Raw genomic sequence first — 17,382 nt, forward strand, 5'->3', positions numbered from 1 at the left:
AGAGTCTGCTACTGGTACATTGTTTTGCTGATGATAAAAACAAAACAATAATAATACAGAACTTCGATTGATATTTGAGTATTTTTCAATCATGTTGTGCTTTTATTAGTTAAATAACATGTCAATGTCTCCTCCTCCGCTGAATAACTCAACACCACTAGTTCCTCTAACAACAGTGAAAACTTCCCGTGAAGGAGGCAGCGGGCTCCTGCAGAGAGCCTGTTATTGTTTATGCTGATGTAAAGTAGGTCATGATGGAAGAAGGACGCTCCGCCGTCGCGTGTTAACAATCAAATAATCAGAGGCTTCGAGGAGCACGGTCTCCGTGGGGTTTGTCCGGGGTTTCCCGTGGACGCGGGTTGGTGTACAAGACAGGTAACGTTAACGGGTTTCTCTCGCGCGCATAGCAGCGCGCAGCTTAACGAAAGCTAACTAGCTGGTTTAAGCTAGGTGTGAATCTCCATCACCAGCCGAGTTATTACGCCCTTTTTGTAATACGTGGCTAATGAACCGCGTAGTAACCCGACATCTAGCTACCTGTGTACTAAGCTCTCTCTCTCTATAGTTATATATATATAGAGAGAGAGGAATCCTATACCAGCTATCTGAGTTGAGACGTCTCTGACCTTCTAACATCCTGCTAATATTTTAACGCATCCGCGGTTCAAGGGGCGGAATTCGGTGTAACTACTGTTAGCTACTACCGTTAGCCGGGCTAGATGGTCAACTAGAGCTAGTGAGGACCAACGTCGAAACTCGTTTAACTGATGATGACAATAACCTGTGGTCAAGCCACAAGACTAGTATCTGCCAACTAGTTGACGTTACATCACTGGGGTTCATTTGATACCATATAAACGGATACGGTTTGTACAGTAACGTTAGCTCGTGTTAGTGTTGAGATAAGACCGCAGGACATCGACGAACTAAATGATATCAAACAGTGTACACAACTATGAGTCTAGACATGCAATATCAACGCTACAAGCAGCAATTAAAAAAGAAGTGAATTGACAGAGAGACTTCTGAGATAGACTTATGTGTCTATGATGGTCATATGTTGTCCAATTAATTTTTTTCAGCATCTGGACTGATGCCCTTCCTCCAGCATCTGGACTGAACCCTCTTCTCCTGGTGAGACACTGTTGCTGCCATGTCCAGGCACAGCAGGAACAGTTGTGCATGGAGATATGTTTGGGGGGGGATACGACGGGATGGCGATGCCCGGGCACCTGAAGAATGGAGCCATGACCGCCGAGAGGTAAGCATACAAATGTTCCCCCCCATGGGCCCCAGCGCTCTGAACAGACACTGTGTCAGTGGACACAGGAGTTGTTGTTTGTGTCACATGATGATACTTGTTTCCGCCCAGGCAGAAGATAGGATGTGTTATCACCATGAGAGGACGAGCCAAATGCACGTCAGATGTCAGACTTAAAGCCTCAAGTTTGGCCATTGTAAACAGCGTGTGCTTGTCTGAGATGAGGTTTCAGTTATGCAATTCCCTATTACAATCTTAGAGATGTAGATAAAACATTGTTGCTCCCCAGTACAGTGATTCGGACTCTGAGGCAGACTTCTCCGCAGTGATGGTCCCTCCGGTCCCCAGTGCCGTGCCTGTCACTGGAGAATCCTTCTGTGGCTGCGACTCCCAGGCTGAGACCAACTACAACCCTTGTCTGCGAGGTTTTCACCAAGTTAAAGACTGCCACTGTGGCGAGGATGACCAAGGTACAGGACAGCTCCTGCATATCAATGGCCCAATTTATAATTTACAGTTGATGAGGTGATGTCACATGAGTTACACCATTTAAGCCAATTGTGTTATTTCTTTTTAGCGAGCTCTGAGATCTGCTCACATATGTTTTTTTTTACATACAACGTGATGTGTATTAATTGACACAGGGTAAAAAGCCAGTTTAAGTCAAATGTCTTGTCTCTTCGGCCATGAATGACTGAATGAGTTCTGACGTTTCAGAGTTTGACTGGGTTTGGGATGGCAACAGCCTATCGACGGCAACATTACTGAGCTGCGACAATCGAAAAGTGAACTTCCACTCTGAATACAGTTGTGGCACAGCAGCAATCCGTGGCTCCAAAGAGCTGGATGAAGGGCAGCACTTTTGGGAGATCAAGATGACGTCTCCAGTGTATGGAACAGACATGGTACACCTTTACCCCTCGTCTCATAACACTGACCTGCTGGTCCTATGTCACGGTTTGTCTCTGAATTGTTCTTTATATCTGTGCAGATGGTCGGCATCGGAACTTTTGATGTCAATCTAGACAAATTCAGACACTCGTTCTGCAGCCTGTTGGGAAAAGATTCAGAAAGCTGGGGTCTTTCTTACACTGGTAAGATTCACATGCTATGATGTCGCAGTCACTGCTCACAATGGGAAGTGTATGAGTTTAACCTCAGTGGTGGTCTTCCTCTTGTCAGGCTTGTTGCACCATAAAGGAGACAAGATTAACTTCTCTTCCCGGTTTGGACAGGGATCCATCATCGGGATCCATCTGGACACATGGCACGGCACACTCACTTTCTTCAAGAATCGCAAGTGTATAGGTTAGTATCAACATCACAATCTTAATCTAGATCCCTTCAACTTTTTATATATTTTTTATTTTAATGTGATAAATACTGATGCATACTTGCAGTTAAAAACTTGTCACTGCTCTCTTGTGGCCAAACTTCACTTCTCAAATGACCTCAAACATGTCTGCACATATAGGCTGACATAAATCAATACTGATAAATCTGCAAAAAGCTCATACCTGCCGATATATTGATCTCGCTCGGTTGTATAGCTTATTATCAACATTGTTTTTATGTCAGGGTTCGCAAAGAATACTTTGTCACTGAACCTGCTTCAAAGCAGAAACACTACATTTTATGACATTGAAAATATAATGTATTTAATGTAAATTTGTCACATCTGGCTGATACCAATTTTGGAGTATTAGATCATCAGTATAATGTGTGCCAATTCACAAACACCTGCATGTTAAAGTTACTATGTGGAACTTCTACCAGGTTAAAAACAGTCTCAATGTAATACTATTGCCTACAAATGACCTTCATAAGTAAACATGACCATCAACAAGCTTTTTATCGGTGACACTGGGTCCGATTCCAGCAAAATCTGAAGTAATCATGCAGGTTCACCAGAAACTCCTTCAGCACAGTCTCCAGCCAGGCCTCCTCCGGCAGCAGCCAGCCCACTATGGACAGCCCTAGATCTGGCTTCGCAGCAACCTTCGGCCTACAGGATTCAGGCGTAAGGTGAAGAGCTCGGCGCACAGCAGTAGCGACTTCTCCTCCGTCCAGGGGCGGAGATATCGCCTCGCTGCTCTGCCGAAACCAACACGATGCTGCTCACAGCCCAGGCTGTATTGTTTTACCCGGTAGACTGAAGGGCATCAAGGGAAAACCAGAGCCAGGTCTGAGCGGGGAAGACCGTTAGAACCTGCTGCATGAAAATTAGATGTTTTCTAAAGGGTTCTCTGAAAGAAACACACCTGTGTACACATCTGTTTATTGGGTATGCTCAGCTAACAGTAATAGATGTGGCCCACAGTGTGGTATTGTAACAAGATTTTACAAATTTCTGTCACCATTCTCGGTGTAGGTGTTGCTGCCACAGAGCTACAAAATAAGAAGTTTTATCCGATGGCGTGCTCCACAGCAGCGAAAAGCAGCATGAAGGTGATCCGGTCCTGCTCGGCACCCACCTCCCTGCTGTACCTTTGCTGTGCCCGCCTTCGCCAGCTGCTGCCTGACTGTATGGACACCCTGGATGTGCTGCCGCTGCCACCAGGCCTTCGCCAGTTGCTCCACAACAAACTGGGCTGGGTGCTCAGTCTCAATAGTGGCACCACAGAGGAAACCTCAGATGGGCCTGAGCGCCCCTCCTGCTTGCCTGCCCCCCCTCTAGCTGCACCGTCCTCCTCTGAGAGCGACTCAGAAGCCTGTCGGAGGAAGAGATGCCGCTGGACGTGACTGCAAAGCTCGACTCCACTTCCCCTCAAACGCAGGCAGACGTTAATGTCCTATGGCATCTGATCTAGTATGTCCTACCTGCCTCAAGCTTTCCTCCACATCAATATTATCCAGTGGCGAAGAAAATAACCAGGATGGCAGTGGTACGTAAGTGGGAAACTGACGCAGTGTTTCTGCCTACATGCTTTACTGTGATCTTCTCTCATGCCATTCAGATATCTTCGTGCTCTTCAAACATTCAGTCTCCAGACCAGCTTCAGTAATAAGTAGAAACGGTGTGGTGTTATGTTAGCTTCCATAATTTGTTGCCATTCATGTAGATGGCGATGAGTGAGATGATGCAGGAAGGACTGTACAACGTAACACTGAAGTCACGAATGGTCAAATTCTGATGGTCATCGTGGTACATTTGCAAAAAGGGGTTTCAAAAATGAGACTGTATATTTTAGGGATGCACTGATGCTGACATTGGACCGATTTTGACTCAAATAGTGACATAGGGGACAATCTATTCAATTATATTCTATGTTTATAGACCGTAAACTTTATATACGGGAATTTAAATTCCTGTTCAAGTTTTGACCAAGTTGTTGGTGCATTTAAAAAAAGTTTTACTCTTGAATTGTAATTCCTGATATCTTTGAAGATTTTTTGTACGAGTTATTATTTAAATAATGTACACAAATTCAGTAAATGTATATCTATGTATTTAGTAAAGCAATCTTTCCTTGCACATAAAATAAAGATACCAGTCACTTCCACACTGAGGCAAACAGCTTATTAATTAATTTATTAAAAACAGACATCTGTACTCTGCATCTACTGTTACCCAAAGCACAAGTTTCAGTATCTGTATTGGGACTGAAACATTGGTGCATCCCTTTTTATATGTTTTGTGTTTTCAACCTGGATGCAAATAATGTATATTGTTCTCAACCCCAATGCTTATTATGCATTATCAAAGTAATATGTTTCATGTTTTACTGGCATCTGCAATTTTCTGTTAGGTCGCCGAAGGGAGACACTAAGTCTCGTGAGTGTAACAGACAGGAAGTGACACCCCAGAGGTCTTAGAGTATTCTGTATTTCTTACCTCGAAGTCACAGCTTGAAGGCAAAAATGTTTCAATGGATCAAAAACCTTTTCCAAGAAGTTTGAATGAATGTATTTTGCATCTTTTAGTGCTCAGAAAAAATTATATATTCCAACCATCATCGCAAAACAATTAAATACACCAAAAAATGTGAAATATGTATTGTACACTTCTGGCAACATCCATCCGTCACCAGTTTTTGAAAGTGTCCTGTTGAAATCGTTTGCCACGTGTTTGTAGAAACGATGGTTTCCTCTTCTCTAAAAGATGTGAGCAGTAAATCCTTGTTATTCAGTGTCGCTCTTTGAAATGGGATCATGAGACTAGTTCAGCAGTACTGTGCAGCAGTACTCAGGAGAGACTGCTGCACACAAGGAGTAACTTTTCATCACTGTTGCACCTTTTATTGTTTTTTAGAACTTAAAAAAAAAAAAGGTTGTTTGATTCTAAGCAGTTTTAGTGTTTTTAAAAACATTTTTTACTGATCTGTTTCTGCAAGTGTGATGTTTTGGTCATCCCAAGGCCTTCTCCCACCACTTCCTGTACCGACTAATTAATCATTCTCTATTCTAAACCCTTTTAGTATCAAACACTCTAAAAAGTTCCTTGTTTTATACAAATTAGATTCCAAACAGCAGAAAATGAGTTTCAATACCATTATAGAAACTTCTCAGACTGCTCCTGGTGATAATAACGAATCATATTTATTAATAATAACCATTTTTTAAATATAGTATACATATTGAGCACATGAGAGGACAGTGCAGAGGTGGTTTACGCTGCAGAAGGAGTTTGCAATGTTTCAGTGGATGCTTTGATGCTCATGTAATACAAACATTTACAGACACCTTTCAGGCCTCAGTGGTGTTCAGGTCGGGTATGTAAATATCTATATTTTTGTTCCTTTTGGAGTTTCAAACTATACCAATAGAAGTATAAAGATAGTATAAAGATATGTGGCCTCTTTGTTGAAGCTATTCAGTCTGCCAACTGCTGCCTCAGTCACCTTTCTTCGGTCATGTTCTCTCCTCAAGGGTCCTGGTTCAAGTAGATGTGCACAAAGATTTATGCTCATATGCAATACAAGCGTCTTATGCGATAATGGTTTTCAGAAGGAATGTGTGTTTTAAGCTGTTAGGATGGAGGCACTGACGCAACAACAGCGGTGAAGGTAGCAGAGGACCATGATCGTTAGCCCTGAGTCATGCGACATGACGCACTTAATCCTGTCCAGCTGTGTAACGAGTGATCAGAATATTCCCTATAGATCTGGTAATGTAAGAGATTAGTTGTAGTCCATCAGATTTATTTGTGTCTTATTTCACAGCATTTGTCTTCACATTGATGCATACAAGCACTTTTTCTTACTGTCGTACTGTAAATAGAACAATTATATAAGTGTTTCTTCTATACTGTGTCATATTAATATAATACTGTATGTGAAGGCCTTTACTCGCCTTTTTCTGTATAACTCATCAGCATGCCTTTCAGCTGAAAATAAATGAATGCTAAATATGCACAAATGACTGGACGTGTTTATTAATTAGCAAGACAACTGGCACTGGGGGAATTTCAAGATGTCAAATTATTTTTATCATCAACTAAAATGGCAACTACATTTTGAATTCTTTTTTTTATCTTTTCATTTGACAAAATATCAAGTAGCACTTTCCTGATATCACTGGAGTGGGCACAGATCTGAACTGGGGCAAAAGTAACACTTTGAATTTGACCATTTTGCTTTATGAATGGAACATTTCCTGAGGGAATGAAATAACAGAATTTCAGATAACTTCTATTGTGGTCAAAATAAAACAAAACGAGGAAACAGTTCAGTGTCAGATTGACATGGACATGTCAGCAAGTTCCTTCAATCTTTTAAAAAAACACCTTTCACACCACAAAAATTCCACCTGTAGCCATATGCATATTTGAAGGGAAAAAAACGTATTATCCAAAAAGGCCAAGACCACCATACTTTAGTAAAACAGACGTTTTTTGAGATTGTCAAATAAGTGTTCAGATAGAACCCACTCATTTTATGGGTATTTATAATGTGTGCAGAAAATCTTTATTCTTGTCTTATAAATGTGCACTTGTTATCATTCCATCAATACTTAATTAATAAATGATGTATATGCTAACTGAGAGGTCTTCTGCTTGTTTTGACGAATGCGGAACAAAAATGAACAGCGACAGTTTTCAGGGAACCTTTCGCCGTCGGACCAAAATACCGGAAGTTGTGTGTCTCACTAGCGGAGGTCAAGTCGAGCTGGTCCTTCTCGTCCGGAATATTCAGGTACTTCTAATTTCTGATATCTGAGTTTAATCCGTGTCGATGGTTCGGCAATCGTTAAGTAACAACTCTCAGTCGCTGTGTGTGGAGGAGACGATTTAATGTGTTTATTTGACCATCTCTTCTGCTCGCTAACAGACTCAGGGTCGCCTGGGAAACGTCACATTAGGGCTGTAATGTGTTAAATGCTTGACATGAACTCGTTCTTTGAAACCAAAGGGCTGCTATGTAAGTTAAATAACTTGAATCTCTTGCAGGATAAACGTTGGCCGGTGTTTCGCCGTGAGCATTGTGGAGTAACGTGCTGCACGTCAGACTTCCGTCATGGTGAAGAAAAGGCGACTTCGTCTCATAGCAGACATGGCTCGGAAGGTCCGGGCGTACCGGGAGCTGAAGTCCCGGCCGCGGGACTCCCAGAAATACGCCCTGGACTACGAGACGATGAAGCGGCCTCACACGGGGAAGATGCTGCCTGTGCTGGCCTGGCCGGACGTCCGCAAGGAGAGCCGCCTCTTCTCCCTGCTAGCAGGCATGAGGCTGTTCGGAATGGGCCGCCTCTTCACCCGCAAGTCCTGGCTGGAGGACCACACAGAGCCCAGCTACTGGCAGATCACCAAGGTCAAGGTGGACTACACCGCTGAGGTGAGAGCGGCTCACATCTATGCACCGCCACTGAGTTTAAGGACTGCACGTTGTCAGTCCTGAGTGTAGAATTGAGCAAAAATGCAGTTTTGTTTGTCGTGAGGTCTGTTTGGATGCACATGTAACCAAATTACACCTAAATCCAATGTTTTCTAGAATATGGATCATGGCAGAGCATGGGGCATCCTCACCCTCAAGGGTAAGATTATACCGTTTATTTGATTTTAATCAAACTAGCATTGAGGACACTGATGTGATGTCATCAAAGGGTTTCACGCAGTACTTTTGTTACTTTTTGTGTTTGTCAGGAAAACCAGGGAGCGAGGTCAAGGAGCTGGACAAGGTAATGTACCACGACTGGCGCCTGGTCCCCAAACACATGGAGCAGCAGTTGAAGGACTTTGAGCCGCTCCCCGAGCCGCCTGTGCGCTACGTGCCCTACCCTCCCCTGATCCGCGCCATGCTGCTTGCCCAGCACAAGAAGGCCTTTGGCAGCATGGTGGCCGAGGAGCCGGTCTTGCCTTTAAGGAGGGATGTCCTGCTCAACAAAGACTATTTCCGCAAGCGGGAGCAAGAGACGCAGAGGACGGAGGGGACACCGGTGTGATACTTGTGGTTCTGAAGATGAGCATATTGGATGATTTGGACCAAATCTGTGTTGATGGAAGTTGTATTTCTTCTGTCCAAGCACACTGGAATCCGTCACCTCCATGTCCCGATACATTTTGGACTCAAATGACTTCTCTGCTATTTTCATCTGAAGCTGGCCTCTCCAAGTGTGATATGTATCTGTGCGATGTGGTAAATATTAAATTTAAGATCAAATACTGCTGCTGTCTGTTTTTTATTATCATGGAGTACTTCACTAAGGTGATTACAGCCTTATATCTCTGAGAATACACATTAAACATGATGACTGGGGTTCTGATACTTGTTCACCTTGAAATCATCTTTTTTGTACCATCAGAGGAAAAGGAGTAGCAGAAGACCTTTTGACCACGCAGGCAAAAGTTTATTATGATGTTATTTTGCCTGATTAGACCTTCTCGTACTGTTTTTATTATGTTATATTGGTCTTTTAATCACATGTTTCTGATTTAATAGCTTTGACTTCCAAGTCGTAATTCCAACTGGGAAACTCAGGGAACACTGATGCATCGGACTTGGCCCTCAATATGGAGGTGTCTGAAAAAAGAACAAATATGGTTCATATCAGTCAAATACGGTTAATGTTTTAAAAGCTACATTTAAAGGATATGGCGAATGCACAGCATTGTAATCCTCATACAACCATCTGGAAGACATATTCTCTCTCCTACTAGATTTGTTGGACATATTTTGGAAGGGATGACTAAAAGTTAAAGGATTTATAATAGTTGTCACATAACTCGCATTATAGCTCCACCCACATCCAACCTGAATAACTGGATACACCTGTGTGATTAGGCATCACTTTTTAATCTGATAAGACTAGCTTGTAAATGTGTCTCAGGATTGTGCCATGAATGAACAGGAATACAGTGTGAACTGATAATTAATTTCACTTAAAATGCAAAAATGTATAAAAAACTCTACAGTGTTATCTGATTTATAATAATCAGTCTATATTTGTTGATTTATATTACACTAACATTTTAAAAAAGTGCTCAGTAGTGTTATTGATTGCATTCCACAAAGTGCAAAATCGCAAACAATCTGCAAAATAACAGATTTTGTCGAGTTGTTCACATTTTGATCTGTCAAACACTGGTGTAACTAATACCATTAATACCCGACAGGAAGACATTTGACAAATCACTGTTAAAAAAAACAACCTATTAAGTGTATGATGAAATACGTTTTTGTTTGGCTCAGAAAAGATGATTAGGGTTAAAATTACATCTCTGTTAATAAGAGGCTTTGTTGTTATGGTTACAACAGTAAACACATGGTTAAGGCATGGGAAATGATCGTGGTCATGCCGAATAAAAGACAACATCGACCGACTTTTTATTGACCCTTTGCGGACTTTGTCGCTCTTTAACAACATCACGTCACTTCCTACTTGTTTGCTTCCATCTGAATTACTGTGGCCACTAGAGGGCTTTGTCTCTTGAACCTAACCATTTGCTCTTTACGACGGTTCCTCTTGGAGAAGACGGTCTCCATCTCTCTGGTGAAGCTAATCATTGTCACTCCTCCAGCAGTGGGCTGAGCTGTGGTATGGGCGGGGTAATTGGACATTCCAAATTGAGGGGAAAGTGTAGTAGAGAAAAACAGCCAGAGGAGTCACTCTTAGACAGAGTGAAATGTGTTGCCTTTGATTATTCAGCCAAGTGTCAGGACACAAGTGCTACAGCGCACAATAACTCATCAACTGACTGCAGAAGAGCAGAGCAGCTGCAGCCTGGCGTCTGGCCAGACAAAAAGGGAGAAATAAGCAAAGATATCATACCGATTGCCTCCACAGGGCGTCTAGTAGCAGCACTGTGTACAGCCCGACATTAATTGGACCACAACATTGCTTGAAAACGCTGACTGAGTGGTGAGGCGTCTTGAAGAGCTCCATGCCTTCATTTATGGAGATGAGAACACTTCTGTCTTCCAATTATTTATTTAGGAATAAGAATTAAGTTTGACTCTGAAAATGCTGGCTAAATATAAACAACACAGCTCTGGAGATCTCCTAATCAGGTTGGGGATGGAAATCAAAGCCACATAACTTCAGCAATAAAAACAGGTCCCACCCTGTCTAAGGTGTTGAATTCAAAGACTCTATTGTGTGAATGTGGAGTCCTGCAGTTTTCTCCTCCTTATCCAAACACGGCATCGGCCTGAGCTTTAGCTCTCTCCTCCACACACAGAATATCTCAGTAGACAGGATGTTTGGCGGATGGTCCCTAAAATGACTCCCAGCACAGATACAGAAGTGTCCTTGATTTGGGCCTGCATCAGTTCACAGTTAAACATGTACACTTAGAAGACGACCACAGAGAAAACTGACATTAAGAGCAAGGCTAATTTCATTTTTGTCCTCTGTCATTACCGACAAATAAAAGATAAGGGTAAGTAAAATATATTAGATTCCCCAAAGGGTGCATATGGGTGGTGCACTCAGCATGGTCAGAGGCTTGATAATAGCATAACTTCAGGCCAGCACTTGATACCCTCTAGCAAGAGTATACAGGTGACATTTTAGGTCAGAATGAACTGCATGTTGGATGGGGAACACAAGCTGAATGAAATAACCTCATCCATGTGATCATAAATGAATTCAGTGGTGACAATTTGTACTGTATTTGTTTCTTAGATATCTATTTGATTTGAGACATCTGCTACCACTGCAGTGTGACAGGAACACGTGTCCGTGACATTGAAAAATACAGTGTGCACAATGCCAGATTTGAGTCTTCGTACAATGCATTTGTCTGAGTAGAAGCATGACCTGGAGAAAGAAACAGTTGAAGATTGAAGATGGTGAATGTCCATTACAGGGACAAAAGAAAGGATTTCGCTACTTATGCAAGCACAGTCTTATTTACTATTCAGTGTTTCTGCCGTACGTCTCAGTGGTTTATGTAACAAGTTGATTAAATCTTCCTTTGAATATGAAGGCATGGCAGTCAAAAGTAATGAGTGAGTTTCTCAGAATAACATCCAAACCCCGCCAAAAAAACCCGACTTTGCAACATTAGACAAGCTGTGCTAATGAAAACGGAATCATTCCCCCAGTTTACATCGCGGTTACATGATTTGTAAAAGATGTCGCTGCAACACCAAATTGTCTGAATAATTATTTCGGAAGAAGTGCATTGCAGGGGCTGCTTGAGAAAACCTGGCACGGCGGGGTCAGAAGTGAGACCCCTCCTCAGGTGCCTTGTTGGCACTTTAACAAAGCAAGAAAATGGTGCTGTCTGATGCCTCATGTGCCCTGAAGTATTGATTATATGTTCAGAATTCCTCGCTGGGGGACAATAATGACTCAGCGTTTACCTCTCCTCCACTGGCCATAGACAATCTCCCCTTTCTGCCCTGACCACGCTGTCCTGTCACACCACCTTTTATACTGTATGGAGAGGAAATTCACTGAACAGGGAATAATGTACAGCCTTGTCGATTTGAAGGGTTGACATTTTCTCTTTCGTACACTTAGTGTAGGGTTTTTTAATTTGCCTTCGTGGTGGCGCAGGCCTCGTCACAGCACGTTGTGCCACTGCCACGCCAGGGGATCGTCACCGCTCGGCACAAAGGCTGTCGACATTGCTGTTGTTCTATCACTGTGGGAACAAAGTAAATAGAAGATACATTTTCTAGTGAGGGTGTAATGGAAAAGGGTAATGATGTCGGTCGGTAAGCGGCGGCGTGGGAGTCACTTTGTACATTTAGTGGCACATGCAAATACTCGTGTATTTGGCACACACTCACACGTTGGAGCCGGCGGCAGCAACACACTTAATGGGATGCATGTCATAAGTGATCTGGCCGGGCAAAAGCAGTAAATTAAATAATCTCCAGGAGGAATGACATTGGGAACCCGTGATGCAACACCACAGGGCAGATTATTTAACCCCCAAGGACGGCGTATTGAACATCATCAAACACCACTTTCGTCAACACACACTTCTGTGGTTTGGCATGTGGTACTGCGAGTGTGTGTATGTGTGTGTGTGTGTGTGTATGTGTGTTTAAAGAGATTAATTGAATTGGCTCAAAGCAGCTGTTTGAAAGGTGTGTATGTTGACATTTCATGGCTCTTTTAATGAAAGAACACTGGGAGGTTGTTGTCCTTCAGGGACAGCACTAGGAAATAACTTTGAAATCCCTAAAATCATCATCAGCATCAGAAACATGAAGACACATCTAACAGAATGAGGATATTGTTCCTTCTTTCTGCATGAATTATTTCTCCTCAAGCCTGTTTTACATCTGTTACGTTCATCTCGACCATTTAACTTGCTGAATATGTGAGAACTAAGGAAACATATTAGTTTGACGTGACCCTCCACAAGGTAACATGAACCATGTGGCTGTAACTGTGGCAACAGTAAATGTTACTGACAATCCTTTCCTTTCACCAGATTGAAGAAGCCGACACTTCATTAGACCACAAAGTTGTTTTTTGTTTCATATTTCACAATATGTATACAGACTATCAAAAGCTGATGTCACAAATTCATTTTGCAACTTAATCGGTAAATCGTCTTGAAATTATTATTCAATTCAATTCAGTTTATTTTGTATAGCCCAATATCACAAATTACAAATTTGCCTCAGAGGGCTTTACAATTTGTACACATACGACATCCCTGTCCCAGGACCTCACATCGGATGAGGAAAAACTCCCCAAAAAAAACCTTTGACAGGGAAAAAATGGAAGAAACCTTCAGGAGAGCAACAGAGGAGGATCCCTCTCCCTGGATGGACAGATGCAATAGATGTCATGTGTACAGAATGAACAGCATTACAAAGTTACATAAACACATTACATGAATATGACAATGTATGAATGGAACTCCAATCCATGAAACAGAAGGAGGTAGAGAGGGGTGGGTGGCGCGCATCAGCAAGGCCAACGCACCAGGCATCAGACACCGCCAGGTCCAATGGACCCTCTGAGACGTGAAGTCACAACGACTCCGGGGAGGAAGCAGAGTTAATAAGGTGCAATGGAGAGATGTAAATTCATCCATAAGTAGAGAGAGAAGAGGAGATAGGTGCTCAGTGTATCCTAAAACATCCCCCAGCAGCCTATAAGCCTATAACAGCATATCAAGGGGCTCGACCAGGGCAAACCTGATTCAGCCCTAACTATAAGCACTATTAAAGAGGAAAGTCTTAAGTCTATTCTTAAATGAGGTGACTGTGTCTGCCTCCCGGACTGAAAGTGGAAACTGGTTCCATAAAAGAGGAGCTTGATAACTGAAGGCTCTGGCTCCCATCCTACTTTTTAGGACTCTAGGAACCACAAGTAGCCCCGCATTTAGTGAGCGCAGCTCTCTAGTGGGGAAATATGGTACTACAAGCTCCTTAAGATATGATGGTGCCTCACCAATCAAGGCTTTGTAGGTGAGGAGAAGAATGTTCAATGTGATTCTTGATTTTACAGGGAGACAGTGCAGAGCAGCTAATACAGGAGTAATAAGTGCTCCAGGTTCCTGAACGCATCGCTCTCTCTCTTCCGGTAAGCGTATTGCATCACTTTCGGTTGCCAGCTTAGCAGCTCGCAATGTTTTCTTCTCCCCCTCCCGCTCCCTCTTGCTCAGAGTGTCTCATGTATAGCTATTCCTCTGCCTCCCTTAATGATAACGGTACATGCAACAAGTGTAGTTCATTTGCTAGGTTGGAGGCAGTTCTAAGTGGGTTAGATGCACGGCTCCGCACCATCGAAGCTCAGACAGTTACGCTAGTTAGCTCGCCACCCCCCATAGCCGGTGCGGAGCCTTTAGCATTAGCCTCTGTTAGCTGTCCCCCGGCAGCCCCCGAGCAGCCGGATGGCTGGGTGACTGTTCGAAGGGGTTTTAAGTCTAAAAAGAAGCCCACTGAGCACCGCCAACCTCTTCACGTTTCGAACCAGTTTTCCCCACTCAGCGACGCACCCGCTGAGAAACCCACTCTGGTTATAGGTAGCTCCATAGTCAGAAACGTGAAGATAGGGAAGCCACGGACCAAAGTCATATGCATCCCGGGGGCCAGAGCGGGTGACATTGAATCTTGTTTAAAACTGCTGGCTAAAGATGAGCGTAGTTACAGTAAGATTATAATACACGCCGGCGGTAATGACTCCCGACTGCGGCGGTCGGAGGTCACTAAAATTAATGTGGAATCGGTGTGTACTTATGCCAAGACAATGTCGGACACCGTAGTTTTCTCTGGCCCTCTCCCCAATCTGATCAATGATGACATGTATAGCCGCATGTCGTCATTCAACCGCTGGTTGTCCAGGTGGTGCCCAGCAAACAATGTGGGCTACATAGATAACTGGCAGACTTTCTGGGGAAAGCCTGATCTGATGAGTCGAGACGGCATTCATCCCACTTGGGATGGAACGCGTCTCATTTCTGCAAACATGGCGAAGTTGATTAGCGGACTTAATCCATGACCCACAGTTCAGATCAGGAAGCAGAAGCAGAGTTGTAGTCTTCCACCCTTCTCTGCACTTCCATTCGAGCAGTTACCCACCCTTAACCTTAACTCTATAGAGACTGTGTCTGTCCCACGGCCACTTAAATTAATTAAATCAAAAGTAACCAGAAGAGGAGTCATACAAAATAACCTCATACAGGTTAACATCACTATTTCAAAAGTGCAACAAAACAAGAGAATTAAATGTGGACTCCTAAATATTAGATCTCTGTCATCTAAAGCTGTATTAGTAAATGATTTAATATCAGACAATCACATTGATTTATTGTGTCTTACTGAAACCTGGCTAAGCCATGAAGAATATGTCAGCCTAAATGAATCACCTCCTCCAAGTCATATTAATACTCACATTCCTCGAGGTTATTATTGTAGGAGATTTTAATATTCATGTGGATATTGACAATGATTGCCTAAGTACTGCATTTATCTCATTGTTGGACTCGATTGGCTTTCTGTCAGAGAGTACAGAAACCCACTCACTGCTTTGGCCACACCCTCAACCTTGTTCTTAGATATGGCATTGACATTGAGCATTTGGAGGTCTTCCCACAGATCCCTCTTCTGTCAGACCATTACCTCATAACTTTTGAGTTTATACTCCCGGAGTATACACCGTTAGTCAAAAGTTTCTACACCAGATTCTAACTGACAGTACTGTAGCTAAATTTAAAGAAGCGATTCCTTCTGCATTTGATTCAATACCACGTCTCAATGTGACGGAGGACTCCTGTGCTAACTTTAGCCCGTCCCAGATTGATCATATTGTCGATAGTGCTACAGGCTCACTGAGAATGACACTAGACTCGATAGCCCCACTGAAGAAAAAGACAGTGATGCAAAGGAGGTTTGCTCCCTGGTATAACCCTCAGACCCGCGACCTAAAGCAAACTTCACGAAAGCTCGAAAGTATATGGCGTTCCACCAATCTGGAAGAATCACGCTTAGTTTGGCGAGATAGTCTTAAAACATATAAAAAGGCTCTCCGTAATGCCAGAACAGCCTATTACTCATCAGTAATAGAGAAAAATAAGAACAACCCCAGGGTTCTCTTTAGCACTGTAGCCAGGCTGACAGAGAGTCACAGCTCTGTGGAGCCGTGTATTCCTATCGACCTCAGTAGTAATGACTTCATGAACTTCTTCAATGAAAAGATTTTAACTATTAGAGGCAAGATTGATGATCTCTTACCCTCAACTCCTGCCGATCTGTCATCAAGAGGAGTGGCCTTGGAAACGGCTGTATGCCCTGGTGTATATTTGGATAGCTTTTCTCCCATTAACCTAGACCAATTGTCTTCAACGGTTTCTACTTCTAAACCGTCTACCTGTCTCTTAGACCCCATCCCAACGAGGCTGCTTAAAGACGTGTTGCCTTTAATTGGCACCTCTCTGTTGGATATTGTTAATGTGTCTTTGCTAACAGGGCATGTACCACATTCCTTCAAAGTAGCTGTAATTAAACCTCTCCTGAAAAAGCCCACTCTTAATCCAGAGGTGTTGGCTAACTACACACCGATCTATAACCTTCCCTTCCTCTCTAAGATCCTTGAGAAAGTAGTCGCAAATCAGTTGTGCGACTTCCTACATCAGAATAGTTTATTTGAGGAGTTTCAGTCAGGATTTAGAAAACACCACAGCACAGAGACAGCACTGGTGAAAATTACAAATGACCTCCTAATTGCATCAGATGAAGGACTCATCTCCGTACTGGTATTATTAGACCTTAGTGCTGCGTTCGACACAATTGATCATGACATCGTATTACAGAGATTGGATCAGTCGATTGGCATTTCAGGTACCGCACTAAGTTGGTTTAAATCCTATTTATCAGATCGATCTCAATTTGTATTTGTAAACGATGAAGCCTCAATGACCACCAACGTTAATCACGGAGTTCCACAAGGTTCTGTGCTTGGACCAATTTTCTTTACCTTATATATGCTTCCTTTGGGCAATATTATCAGGAAACACTGCATAAACTTTCATTGCTATGCAGACGATACTCAATTATATCTATCGATCAAACCAGAGGAGACCAACCAGCACGCTAAAATTCAAAAGTTATTTTACTGGGCCCTGAACACCTCAGAGATCAATTATCTGGTGATGTGGTTACTGTAGATGGCATTGCCCTGGCATCCAACACCACTGTAAAGAATCTCGGCGTTATCTTTGACCGAGACTTGTCCTTTAACTCCCACGTTAAGCAAATCTCAAGGACTGCATT

General features: G+C 42.9%; 2 protein-coding genes across 3 annotated transcripts; both read left to right on the forward strand.

Moving 5' to 3' along the window:
• The first annotated feature begins 168 nt into the window (after positions 1–168).
• spsb3a (splA/ryanodine receptor domain and SOCS box containing 3a) lies at positions 169–6,613 on the forward strand. 2 transcript variants are annotated; one of them, XM_034540158.1, is made up of 7 exons: positions 169–375; positions 1,083–1,261; positions 1,551–1,731; positions 1,979–2,166; positions 2,253–2,355; positions 2,444–2,569; positions 3,633–6,613. In XM_034540158.1, the coding sequence occupies exons 2-7, from the start codon at positions 1,154–1,156 to the stop codon at positions 4,001–4,003; spliced, it is 1,077 nt and encodes a 358-aa protein (XP_034396049.1). In that variant the 5' UTR covers positions 169–375; positions 1,083–1,153; the 3' UTR covers positions 4,004–6,613. The 2 variants fall into 2 exon arrangements, with proteins under 2 accessions (XP_034396049.1, XP_034396048.1); XM_034540157.1 differs by having other exon boundaries at positions 177–375; positions 2,423–2,569.
• A 704-nt stretch (positions 6,614–7,317) lies between these two features.
• Positions 7,318–8,863, forward strand: mrps34 (mitochondrial ribosomal protein S34). The gene is made up of 4 exons (XM_034539356.1): positions 7,318–7,395; positions 7,650–8,034; positions 8,191–8,233; positions 8,343–8,863. The coding sequence occupies exons 2-4, from the start codon at positions 7,717–7,719 to the stop codon at positions 8,639–8,641; spliced, it is 660 nt and encodes a 219-aa protein (XP_034395247.1). The 5' UTR covers positions 7,318–7,395; positions 7,650–7,716; the 3' UTR covers positions 8,642–8,863.
• Positions 8,864–17,382: the final 8,519 nt, after the last annotated feature.

The sequence above is a fragment of the Cyclopterus lumpus genome, chromosome 8 (genome assembly GCF_009769545.1).
Source record: "Cyclopterus lumpus isolate fCycLum1 chromosome 8, fCycLum1.pri, whole genome shotgun sequence".
Taxonomy (NCBI): domain Eukaryota; kingdom Metazoa; phylum Chordata; class Actinopteri; order Perciformes; family Cyclopteridae; genus Cyclopterus; species Cyclopterus lumpus.